Below are 12,896 nucleotides of genomic sequence, written 5' to 3'. Positions count from 1 at the left end.
GAAATGTATTGAAAACCTATAAATGCATACACACAAACAATACAATAATAGTCTTTTTTTTTTCATTATATCTTTATTTATCTCGTTTTTCCTCCTTTAAATTTATATTCTTTAATTCTATTACGTTGGAAACTGTTATCATAACATTTTAGAATTAAATGTCAAATAGTTTTTCACAGAAGGTTTATCCTATAGACTTTTCAGAGTAGAATGCTTGAACTGGTAATAGGGTTGGGAAGGCCCCAGGACTTTTGCCCCTTTGTCCATGCTATAATCTGGCCCAGGTACTCCTGTTATATTATTTATGGTGCCGGGCAGAGCAGTTACAACGAATTTGACTTTCATACCCTGATCTTACCTACTATGTTTTATTTGTTAAAAGATCTTAAAGGGTCTGAATATTTTTCTTTGTAGTACACTTTGTGCGCTTATGTGTCTTAACATGTTGTGACATTGTGCCAATGACTTCAAGTATTGTATACTCTTTTCCTTTTCTGTATGTTGAAAAACTGAATAAACAAAAAAAAATTCTTGGGTTATTGGATATCAAATCTTTTCTTTTTTTCATAAACAAAAAAATAAAGAGGGTCCGAATTATTATTACAGGTTATATATTAGATTATTGGACATGACGAGTTGGAGGGAAACAAACTTGCCAACTACACCTCATAGGGGAAGTTTACAATGGAGAAGTGGCAGAAAGAAGCAATCGCGCTCTTAGAGACTGGTGGGGGACTCTTACAAGGAGGGTATGGAGCCCACTTCTTCCTATAGGGCCTTGTTTTGCCTTTTTCTGAACCAACACGGCAGAACAATAGGTTTTACTAGATGGATTTATGTCTTTCTTCAACCTTTACTATATTATTATTGTTACATTTTTTTCTGCTTGTAAAAGGAGCAGTTCAGTTAATAAGTATAATATATATAAGGGATTAGGGAATTTTCTAATATATAAACAAAAGTGCGGCAGAGGTGGATTGTTATTTTAACGTGGGTAATAACTACTCTTTAAATTTTTAGTTTTTCATTATAGATGTAGATAGTCTTATCTCATCAGCAATTCTACATTTATACATAGGGATTGCAAAGTTGCTGTGGGGTAGATGTTCAATTACGCCAGCTCATTTCATTGTAGCATAAGTCCTGAAAAAAGGAAATTGCTGGATTTATGTTGCAATAGGGCAATGTACCTTCTCCCTGCAGTAAGTTCTGTTGGTCTAATTGATTCTGAGTACTTCAATTTTCTGTTGAATTGCACAAGAAACTAAGTTACAAATAAACATGCTTCCTCTAGGGCACAAATGTGGTTACCAGCTACCCAGCTACAAACCGAGTTTCTGTTCAGAACAGGTAGCCATAATGCAGTTAAAGTTAATTGTTTTTCAGCCTTCACCAAAACAGACATGTTAAACCTGTGATATGAATCTCATTTTGTTATCCAAAGCTTAAACTGACAGCACAAAATGAAACATTAAAGTCATTAACAAAGTCGTCTTTTATATCTGCTCTCTATCTAGGATTGTAAATGGTTCATATTGCTGATTAACTTTTATCTTATTTTTCTAAAATTTTGCATAAAAATGATAAAGTAAACACAGCACTCCTAGTTCCAGCCAACACGATATTCATTGGTTTTGGGCTCTATTAGCCTTAAAGTGGTTTTCCCCACTTTTAGTCATCTTCTTACTAACAGGATGTTCTGAGAAGCTCCATTAGTTCATAGAATGAAGAGTCTGGCTAAAAATGTCCATAACACAGAATATCAAATCTAGTCCACCTTGGGAGAACTATTTGAGGGTGGTCTAAAACATTAATAATAAGGTCCATTCAAATTAGCTGAGATTTACAGTGTTAGAAATTCCACATTCTAGAAAACTCAGGACGGAGTCAATAATTAAGTGCTCTGCCATTTTTTTCTGGAGATCAGTTGAGATCCCAGCTCTGGAACCTACAGCAAAGTTATCTACTGACTTGTGTATATGACATAACAATAAGTAGAACACCTTCAAGGCCAATAAAGACCTAAAACCAATGAATACAGCAAGAGTGGCTGGCTAACGTCCTTCTAAGAGCCACAAATAATGGTTAGTTCCACTTCAGGAGACTCAATCATGGAAATATCTCTATCAACATCTCTATCTAGCTCTGTCACAGCTCTACCCCTTATAATCCTGGGCGCAACAAGCATTTTAATCATAAGACAATACTGGGTTCTTTGTCTGCCCAGACCTAGTGATGCCAATGACGCTCTTGATTTGTTTCAAATTGTTTCTCTTACTACAGTCTGCCTTTACACAAGGTCTACATAGGTGCCAGTTTTCAGATACTCCCCACTAGCACCAGCACAGTAATAACATCCACACCTTTCCATACCATTGTATCCACCTCACAGAATTGTCCATACAGTTCTGCCAGCCACTTAGCAGTATTGACAGAGTAGAAACTGCTATGATAGTGCCTGGTAAATTGTGCCAGCCAATGTGCAATATGTTTTTTGAAAGACAAATAGTCAATATAGATTACCAGAGCCAGTGTTTTGGTGTATGTGACAATGTCAATAAGACAAGGTAAGAGAGTAATGTCCCAGACAACACGCATGTGCAGCATTGTAGATAATTAATAATGAAGGGCAACATGGAAACTCCCAAGGAAACGGCATAATGACCCAAAGGGAGAAGAGAAGGATTAAAAAAGGAGGAGAGGACAAGAAGGGGCACTGGGGAAGGATCCTTAGACTAGAGATATATGATCCATCCTTACCACCTAAACCTGGGCTGCTGAGAAGACGACAAACTTGGCATCTGTATCATATACTCACTTGATCTGCTCAATTACCATACACGGGGAACTTTTTTTTGCCGTTTTAGAAGTTTGATGCAGGACCACCATACCAGCTCGTTGTTCCTAGGGCATCTAAAGGATTATTTAGATTAATAGGGGGCTTTCCTGGTAACAAACTCCCTTTAAAGAGGATCTGTCACATCTCCAAATATATAAAACTGCCTATATACCTGAATTCCTACCTGACTCCTGACTCCACTTTCTCTTTCTTGAAAGTACCCCCATTCCTCCGCTATGATCCCCGTTAGTTTTGATGACCAGTATGTAAATCAATGAGTAAATTGACAACTAGGTGGACTTTATAGCCAAGTGTCAAAGGAGCACGTACCTCAACCACTCACTGGGGACAATGTCAGAGCGGCTCCAGCAGCGTGATCTCACAAGATCACGCTACCTTCTGATAGCACATTCTGTACCTTTGAGATATGTGACCCCTCTATGCTGCTTTCTGATAGCAGCGCAGAAAGGATCAAGGAACCAGGACAGGTGTGTCAAGCAAAAGCAGCACTGCAGATGGGATACAGGTTGTGAAGACCACCCAGTAGTCATTTTATTCATTTATTTACATACCAGCCCCAAAACCTACGGGCATCATAACGAAGAAACAGGGGAACTTTCAAGGGAAAGAAATTATGTGCTTTCAGGGTTATGATAGAAATTAAGGTACGCTGACAGTTTTATATACACTACATGGACAAAAGTATTGGGAAACATCTCTTAATAATTTAATTCAGGTGTTTAATTCAGTCCCATTGCTACAGGTGTATAAACTCCAGCACCTACCCATGCAGTCGTCTTTATAAATATTTGTTAAAGAATGGGTCGTTCTAAATAGATCACTGAATTCCAGCGTGGTACAGTAATAGGGTGCCACCATTACAACAAGTCAGTTCGTGAAATGTCTTCCCTCCTAGATATTCCACTATGAACTGTAACTGTTATTATTGTAAAGTGGAAGCGTTTAGGAACCTCAGAAACTCAGGCACGAAGTGACAGACCACGTAAAGTTACAGAGCAAGGTCGCCGAGTGCTGAGCAGCATAGTGCATAAAAGTCGTCAATGCTCTGCTGACTCAATAACTGCAGAGTCCGAAACTGCCTCTGGCATTAACATCTGCACAAAAACTGCCCCGGGAGCTCCATGGCATGGGTTTCCATGGTCGAGCAGCTGCATGCAAGTCTTACATCGCCAAGTGTCGGATGGAGTGGTGTAAAGCACGCCGCCACTGGACTCTGGAGCAATGAATACGTATTCTGTGCAGTGACTAATCACGCTTCTCTATTTGGCAGTCTGATGGAGGAGTCTGGGTTTGGCGAATGCCAGGAGAACGTTACCTGCCTGTCTACATTGTGCCAACTGTAAAGTTTGTTGGAGGAGAATTAATGCTATGGGGTTGTTTTTGGGGTTGGCCTCGGCCTCTTAGTCCAGTGAAGGGAAATCTTAATACTTCAGCATACCAAGATATTTTGGACAATTGAATGTTTCCTACTTTGTGGGGACAGTTTGGCGAAGGCCCCTTTCTGTTCCAGCATGACTGTGCCCCAGTGTACAAGGTCAATAAAGATATGGTTGGGTTAGTTTGGTGTGGAAGAACTTGACTGGTCCGCACAGAGCCCTGACCTCAACCTCATCAAACACCTTTGGTATGAACTAGAACAGAGATTGCGAGTCAGGCCTCTCGTCCAACATCAGTATCTGACATCACAAATGTTCTTCTGGATGAATGGGCAACAATTCCCACAGACACTGCAAAATCTTGTAGAAAGCCTTCCCAGAAGAGTGGTAGCTGTTTTAGCTGCAATGAGGGGACATTGACGGATAATTAACTTCATATCAACGCTATGGATTTAGAATGGGATGTCATAAAAGCTTCTCTAGGTGTAATGTGTAGGTGTCCCAAAACTTTTGTCCATATAGTGTATTTGGAGAAATGACAAGTCCTCCTTAAGTGTGTGTGATCAGTTCTTTCAAGCCTTACTTTACTACATACAGATCATGCTGTAGAAGAGATCATGTAAATATACGTGCACCACATGTAGGTGAAGGTGTAATGTAATAGATAAAGGTAAGTTATATGGAAGCAATACTAATGTATCTATCATCATGTGTTCTATCATCTATCTATCTATCTCTCTCTCTCTCTCTCTCTCTCTCTCTATCTATCATCTATCTATCTATCTATCTATCATCTATCTATCTATCTATCTATCTATCTATCTATCTATCTATTTCTATAATAGTATTGATTGATTTATTATACCTTTTTACTAAATAGTGACATTCTATTATTATTATAATGGTTTTATTTTTCACCCTCATAGCGTTATAATCTCCAGCACAAAACATGGAAATGATCAATAATTCATCAGATGAACATTTCAGCATATTAGACTCTTTGGGGATCGTGGTGACGCACATTCCTGGAAGGAAATAGGGGATAGCTTGCTGGGCTGTTTAAAATGCAGGCGACTAGCCCAGCCCCCCACGCCTGCACCTTGTCTTTATATAGAGCCGAGCTCACCAGCGGCTGTTATTGAGAGCGCAGGATCCAGCCCGGAACACCACAGCCGCCCAGCACTGTACAGGGGGAGACCCGTGTAATAGCCTGAGAGCCGTTACTACAAGGAGGAGAACACCCGCATCTGCAACTAAACCGTCCAGGGAAGGGGCGGGGGATTGTAACAAGGAGATGCCGCCCGTCATGGTCCTACTGAGCCTCTTGATAGGCACCCTAGAAGGTAAGTGACGATGATGATGATGATGATGATTGAGAAGGAAGAGTGAGGGCTACAGACATTCAACACCAAGGACAGCAGCACAGAGCACTTTAGGACCTTGGGCAGTAGTAGATACCGAGGCAGCAGTTCAGCACCATGGACAGCAGCACATACCGAGGCGGCAGCACTTCAGCATCACGGACATTGCACTAGTCAGCTCAGCTTCAGTCAGCTGGACCTAAAGCAGCCATTCCCCACTGACATTGTAATGTATTTTACTATATAACTAAGTTTATATGTAATAATACTAGTAATACAGTTATAATGTACTGTATTACCCTCTTACACTGTAAAATTATTTAACCCTAGAGTGGTTAAAAGAGCCCAGGAGGCTACAGCCCCTTGGGCTTGTTAATGAAGGTGCAAATAAGGTTGCTGCTTGTTCATAAGTTACACTAGGGGTTTTCTATGATGTTACCGCAGTCATTGGTCATAAAAAATTAAGAGGAGTCCATTTTCTGGCACTGATGAGTGTTTGCTACAAAACTCAAGGGAAAGAAAACTGTTCCAATTCCACTAGATGTGTATAATAAGAAGTCTGCCTGTGGCATGTAGCTCATTAAACGCTTCTATCTCTCTATGACTAAGGAAAGCACAGATAATGAAGTCATATGTTATATACATTGTTACATATATACATTTAGAAGTTAGTGTGTGTGTTACCAAGGCTAACACTCTTACACAAATTATTTTTTTTGATCGCAGTAAAATTCTAGACTTTAATATATGCCAAGGGAGCAATAACTAAATGGCTTAGCTAGGCACAGAATAAGCCTAGAGCTGTTATAGGAACTGTATATGAACGACATCTAGTGGCCAATGGCAAGTACTAGACGTCACACTTGTTTTAATATACCGTAGGCGAATTTCTGCTGTAGTTGCACAAGTAAAAAAATAACGAGAAGAAAATCCGGCAGTATTGAGCACATGCATTATGACTGGTCTTTGTACTGTAGGAGTTGTCCCATATTTACGAATTACCTGTCCACCTGTTGCAGGATTCCCCTTGTTGTTTCATAATTTTAGGAGGAGCAATAGCATTGTATGTTTGCTAGCTACTATTTTGCATAATATTATATATAGGGAGAATGAGAACATGGGCTAAATCAATCTAAAGATATGTGAAATACCCAAAAGCCATCAGTATTCTCTCCTAATAAAGGATTAGATCGTGTAGTGTTTGAAGAGAATTTTCATTTTGCCTGGATGTCATACTATTAATCCCTCTTATTGATTCTGAAATAGTGATCATTTTAATAAAATGAATCAATAAAAATCAAAACAAACACATTTCCTTCATTTGTACAAAACGGTCATTTTTTTTTAGCAAATGTGAAAAATTTGGACTGCATAAACCTGATAATACTTTTAAAAAATCATTACTTTTTATAATTTTTTTCAAATTTATTTAGCCAACTATCTGTAACATTAAATATGGGAATTTTCGACTCTAATTTAGGGCGGGTTCACACATGGCGGATTTTCACTTAAATTCCGCTGCGGACACTCCGCAGCGTTAATCCGCAGCGGAGCCGTTTCTCCATTGACTTTCACTTTAATTTCGCAGTGTTCGTTTACACGATGCGTACAATTCCGCTGCGGAGCATAGGCTGCGGAGCGGAATGTGGTGTCCGCAGCATGCTCTGTCTGTTGCGGAGCAGTGGCGGACTGGTTGCGGACTCATGGCGGAATTTCTCCATTGACTTCAATGGAGATTCTAAGTTCCGCAATGAAGTCCGCAGCTGTCATGCACATGTTATGTGTGGTGCGGAGCGTATTGGTTTTTTAACATGACATTTCTTCATTCTGGCTGGACCTATGTATTTCTAGGTCTACAGCCAGACTGAGGAAGTCAATGGGGCTCCCGTAATGACGGGAGCGTTGCTAGGAGACGTCAGTAAATAGTCACTGTCCAGGGTGCTGAAAGAGTTAAGCGATCGGCAGTAACTGTTTCTGCACCCGGGACAGTGACTACCGATCCCAATATACATGTATCTGTAAAAAAACATATAAGTTCATACTTACCGAGAACTCCCTGTTTCTGTCTCCAGTCCGGCCTCCCAGGATGACGTTTCAGTGGAAGTGACGGCTGCAGCCAATCACAGGCCAAGCACAGGCTGCAGCGGTCACATGGACTGGCGCGTCATCCAGGGAGGTCGGGCTGGATGCCGAAGGAGGGACGCGTCATCAAGACAACGGGCGGTAAGTATGAATTTCTTTTACTTTCACTAGGGAAAGTGCTGTCCCTTCTCTCTATCCTGCACTGATAGGGAGAAGGGAAGCACTTTTCCTGCAGTCCGCAGCGGCCAGTCCGCATCAATTTTCTGCACATTTTGTGCAGATCCGCAGCCGTAATCCGCAACCCGGATTAGGTGCGGCATTGATGCGGACAGTTGCGGAGGAATTCCGCCATGTGTGGTCATGCCCTTATACTTACACTATTACCACTTCCACCCTCAAGACTTTTTTCCTCTTTCTACAGTCTAGCGCAACACTTATGTATTAGTGGTTAGCAAGGATGATATCTGCATGGAGTTTGTATGTTCTCCTTATGTTTGCGTGGAGTCTACGTGCTCCAGTTTCCTCTTATACTTCGAAAAACATAGTGGCCCTAGAGGAATTGGATTGTGAGTCCTATAGAGAACAAGGACTGATATGATTGATTACAAAACAGACTGTGTACCGCGCTGCTGTATAAGAAGCACCATATGAGAAATGGGAAATAAATAATACACCATGGAGCTACTCCTTGGTATGATCTTACACAATAAACTCATGTTCATTAAAAACCTTTACATTTCCAATGGTTTAAAAGATGTTCATCAGAAAAGTCCAATAATAGCTACTGAGATTCTGGATCTGAGATGTCTATAATTAGATAGAAATGTAATATCTCTATGAGGTAAAGGTGGCAGCATCAGTTTTAGGGGGGATTCACACGAGCTTGTATTCGGTCCGTGCGGGCCGCGTGGTTTTCACGCGCCACGCATCGACCAATACAAGTCTATGGGGCAGTACAGACAGTCCGTGCTTTTTGCGCAGCGTTTGTTCGCTGCATACAAAACGCGACAGGTTCAATAACTCTGCGTATTTCGCGCATCACGCACCCATTGAAGTCAATGGGTGCGTGAAAACCACGCAGGTTGCACGGAAGCACTTCCGTGCGAACCGACTGAAACAGCGCACCAGCTGTCAAAAGGATGAATGTAAACAGAAAAACACCACGTGCTTTTCTGTTTCCGAACATCCAAACGGAGTGTCTTTGAGATGAGCGAACCCGGACAAGCGAACCGAACTTCACCGGTTTCGGCCGAACTCGTTTTGGCCGAACCCGGCAAAAAAATGTCTGGTACGCAACGTCAGGACATAGTCACTGTCCAGGGTGCTGAAAGAGTTAAACTGTTTCAGCACCATGGACAGTGACTACCGATCCCAATAAACATGAACCTGTAAAAAAAACGAAGTTCTGACTTACCGATAACTCCCGGCTTCTTCCTCCAGTCTGACCTCCCGGGATGACAATTCAGTCCAAGTGACAGCTGCAGCCAATCACAGGCCAAGCACAGGCTGCAGCGGTCACATGGACTGCCGCGTCATCCAGGGAGGTGGGGCCCGATGTCAAGAGAGGCGCGTCACCAAGGACGCGTCACCAAGGCAACGGCCGGGAGGGCAGATCTCGGTAAGTACGAACTTTTTCTTTTTTTTTAACAGGTTTCTCGATATTGTGTTCGGCATTCACTGTCGAGGGTGCTGAAAGAGTTACTGCCGATCAGTTAGCTCTTTCAGCACCTTGGACAGTGACGGGCGTCGACTAGCCTCATCTCTATGATGGCGGCTGCGCGAAAATCACACAGCCGCGCATCATACACGGATGACACACGCAGCTGTCAAATGTTTTTTGCGCGCGCAAAATGCCGCGTTGTTTGCGCGCGCAAAAACGCAACGTCCGTCTGTATCTGCCCTTAGTACTAGGAATCGATTACATGTAAAGTTACCCCATGCAATATCAACTGTATACCCAAGAGCAGAATTCAAGAGGCTTCAACATCAATAAGCCATAGCAAAATTGTCTATATCCTGAAATTCAGCATCGTATAAAATAAAAATATATGGTATTCCACTTTTGTTAGCACAACTGTCTCATACCTCAGCCCCAAAGATCTTGGTTATAAAGATTAAACAACATAAAGAAGGCACTTTATTAGGGCTGGCATTTCATACATCAGTCTAAATAGATAGAAAAATTGGAGTAAAATGCGACCCATTTATTAAGAGGCAAAAAAGAGGCAAAAGCCTCTTAATAAATGTGTCGCATCTTTCAGACGAGCTGTGTGCCACAATTGTGGCAGAACAACCGCCGCTATGTGCCATACATTCCCCCACCCATCACCCATAAAATAAAAACACATACTCACCTAAGCGCTCCTCTTCTCTCCTCTGGCTCCATTATCCTTCTAGCTATTACCATATATCTTGATACCGAGCAGCGCCAGGGCCTCATATGCGACGCAGCACTTCGTCATCAGTTCTGCATCGCATACAACGTCCTGATGCTGCCTGGCGTCATAACCTTGTATCAGCCGCGCTGGAACGATGAGATTGCTGAAGGAAAGGAGAGGTGAGTAGTATTTGAGTATCATTTTTTTACATTTTTATTATTTATTTATTTAACTGTCCAATGCGGGGGGGATTAGTGTGATCGGTGGGGGGCAAGATTTGAGACCCAGTGCTTGCCTCTACCTTGTTACGGCCCATGGAGTGATATCTAGGAGCTGGCGTAAATTATTCTGGTGTAAATTATAATAAATTTGTTGGACCCTTTCCTCGAGCTCTCACACCCTCTCTGCAAAAAGGCCAAGCGTTTTAAGCCCTTTTGCAGCTTTTCTACACCAGAAAACTGGCATAAAAAGGTCGATAAATTACCCCCGTAGTGCCCGGGTTTACATGTGTTTTCCATGTTTGTATGGCTAATCTCTGGGTGGTTGGTAGTCCCTAGTATCTGTATGTTTTTCCCTCAGTAGGAGATTGCGCTGAGTTGATTTAAGTAATGCAGATAACATTGGTAGACAAATAATAGATGATAATGATTGATTAATATTAATGAAAATAACGATTTAACGGCATCAGAGGTCACAAAGCAAGTTATTATATTACACTCTAAAATAATAAGGTAGCACTACAGAACTTGAGGTCCTAAACGTATAAAGCCCCCTGAAATCATCCCTGCCTGAGTAGTAAGGACAATCTGTGGAACAGAAAAAGTCTGGTGTCAGTTTGTGATGCAGTTTAACCCTTCCCTCCCCATGTACTTTAATACTGTCGCTTCCTTTGAATGATTTTTTTTTTTTTTTTTTTTAACAATGACTAAAAGGTGCTGCATAACAACAGCTCATGTGGCAGCATCTCTTTGTTTAGGGGTCAGTGTGATGTGCTGGTCATATCAATGAGGGGAACAGTGCTTCTTTTTGCCTGCAAAATAGGTAGAATTGACTCCCTGTCTCTCCTAGTTTTGCTGCAACCTCTTTTATTCATTCACACAGCACTAAGAGCGGCTATCAGCAATGAATGCCGGGACTTTATGATAGAAAAGCCAGAGAGGAACATCATAGCGTCCTGGCTGCTGTCCTAATGTCTAAATGTATTCAGAAAGAAACATTTTTAAAGTTCAAAAAGACAGAACTGAATTTAATAGTAAACCACTGGGACTCAAGAAACCATAGAAAGAATCTATGAAACTTTAAAAAACAAGGAAGGCATTCCACAGCCGTACCCACGAGGAAGTTGAGATCTGTAGGGTCTGATGAAGGGGTATCTCATAGCAAAACCACTCACACAATGTTATTGAATGTATTTCTTCAGTTTTCACAAAGCATCTAATCTAGAAAATGGCCACTAGATAGGGTTAACGTTGTCAGAGACTACTAAAAAAGCACATTGTAGCTCAGGCCATTAATTTGAACAAGGATGAGCTGCAATACCAGAAACAGCCCATGAACAAAAGTGGCGCTATTTCTGTAAAAAAAAATCAAACCTTTTTTTCTAATCTCATACAAATCCTTTAAGTCAAACTGACTTAAAGTTGAGTCAACCGCCTCTACCAGCAACATCCATCAATACTTTCCATTACAGGATTCGTTGGATTCGTTAGCGTAGCTAGATATCACTTAGCAAATCTCCCAGCTATTTTGTGGCTTACTTTAGTGCCAACACATGTACTATACTAAGCTTCCATTTGACAACATCTTTCAGGTCAATTTTACAATAATCCAAATTAATGTTTGGAAACCTGGCCAGAGTATAGACAAGGAGGGCAAAGCTGCCACAGACTTAGGCCTCATTTACACGAGCGTGTGCGTTTTGCGCACGCAAAAAAACGCTGCGTTTTGCGTGCGCAAAAGGCAATTGACAGCTCCGTGTGTCATCCGTGTATGATGCGCGGCTGCGTGATTTTCGCGCAGCCGCCATCATAGAGATGAGGTAGTCGACGCCCGTCACTGTCCAAGGTGCTGAAAGAGCTAACTGATCGGCAGTAACTCTTTCAGCACCCTCGACAGTGAATGCCGATCACAATCTACACCAACCTGTGAATAAAAAAAGACGTTCACACTTACCATGAACTGCCTGCTTCCTCCAGTCCGGTCTCCCGGCCGTTGCCTTGGTGACGCGTCCCTCTCTTGTCATCCGGCCCCACCTCCCAGGATGACGCGGCAGGCCATGAGACCGCTGCAGCCTGTGATTGGCTGCAGCCTGTGCTTGGCCTGTGATTGGCTGCAGCTGTCACTTGGCCTGAATTGTCATCCCGGGAGGTCGGACTGGAGGAAGAAGCCGGGAGTTATCGGTAAGTCAGAACTTCTTCTTTTTTTTTACACGTATATGTATATTGTGATCGAAAGTCACTGTCCATGGTGCTGAAACAGTTTAAGTCTTTCAGCACCGTGGGCAGTGACTGTCTCCTGACGTCGCGTACCCGAACATTTTTTGCCGGGTTCGGTTAAAACGAGTTCGGCCGAACCCGGTGAAGTTCTGTGCGCTCATCTCTAATTTGACACTCCGTTTGGATGTTTGTAACCAGAAAAGCACGTGGTGCAAAATTTTCTGTTTACATTCATCCTTTTGACAGCTCTTGCGTGATTTTCGCGCATGCAACGCAGGACCGTCAGTGTGGCATGCGTTGTTTTCACGCACCCATTGAAGTCAATGGGTGCGTGTTGCGTGAAAAACGCAAGAATATAGAACATGTCGTGAGTTTTACGCAACGCACTCACGCTGCGCAAAATT

General features: G+C 42.1%; 1 protein-coding gene across 1 annotated transcript in view; it reads left to right on the top strand.

Annotated features, from left to right (window-relative positions):
- Positions 1 to 5,310: 5,310 nt before the first annotated feature.
- CHGB (chromogranin B) overlaps positions 5,311 to 12,896 on the top strand; it is a 44,481-nt gene continuing 36,895 nt past the window's right edge. Inside the window, exon 1 of the mRNA XM_075863051.1 lies at positions 5,311 to 5,579. Within this exon, the coding sequence (XP_075719166.1) occupies positions 5,531 to 5,579 (49 nt within the window). The 5' untranslated portion in view covers positions 5,311 to 5,530. The remainder of the gene's footprint in view (positions 5,580 to 12,896) is intronic.

The sequence above is a fragment of the Rhinoderma darwinii genome, chromosome 4 (genome assembly GCF_050947455.1).
Source record: "Rhinoderma darwinii isolate aRhiDar2 chromosome 4, aRhiDar2.hap1, whole genome shotgun sequence".
NCBI lineage: Eukaryota > Metazoa > Chordata > Amphibia > Anura > Rhinodermatidae > Rhinoderma > Rhinoderma darwinii.
Note: the sequence above shows the minus strand (reverse complement) of the source record. Positions and strands in the feature narration are given on the sequence as shown.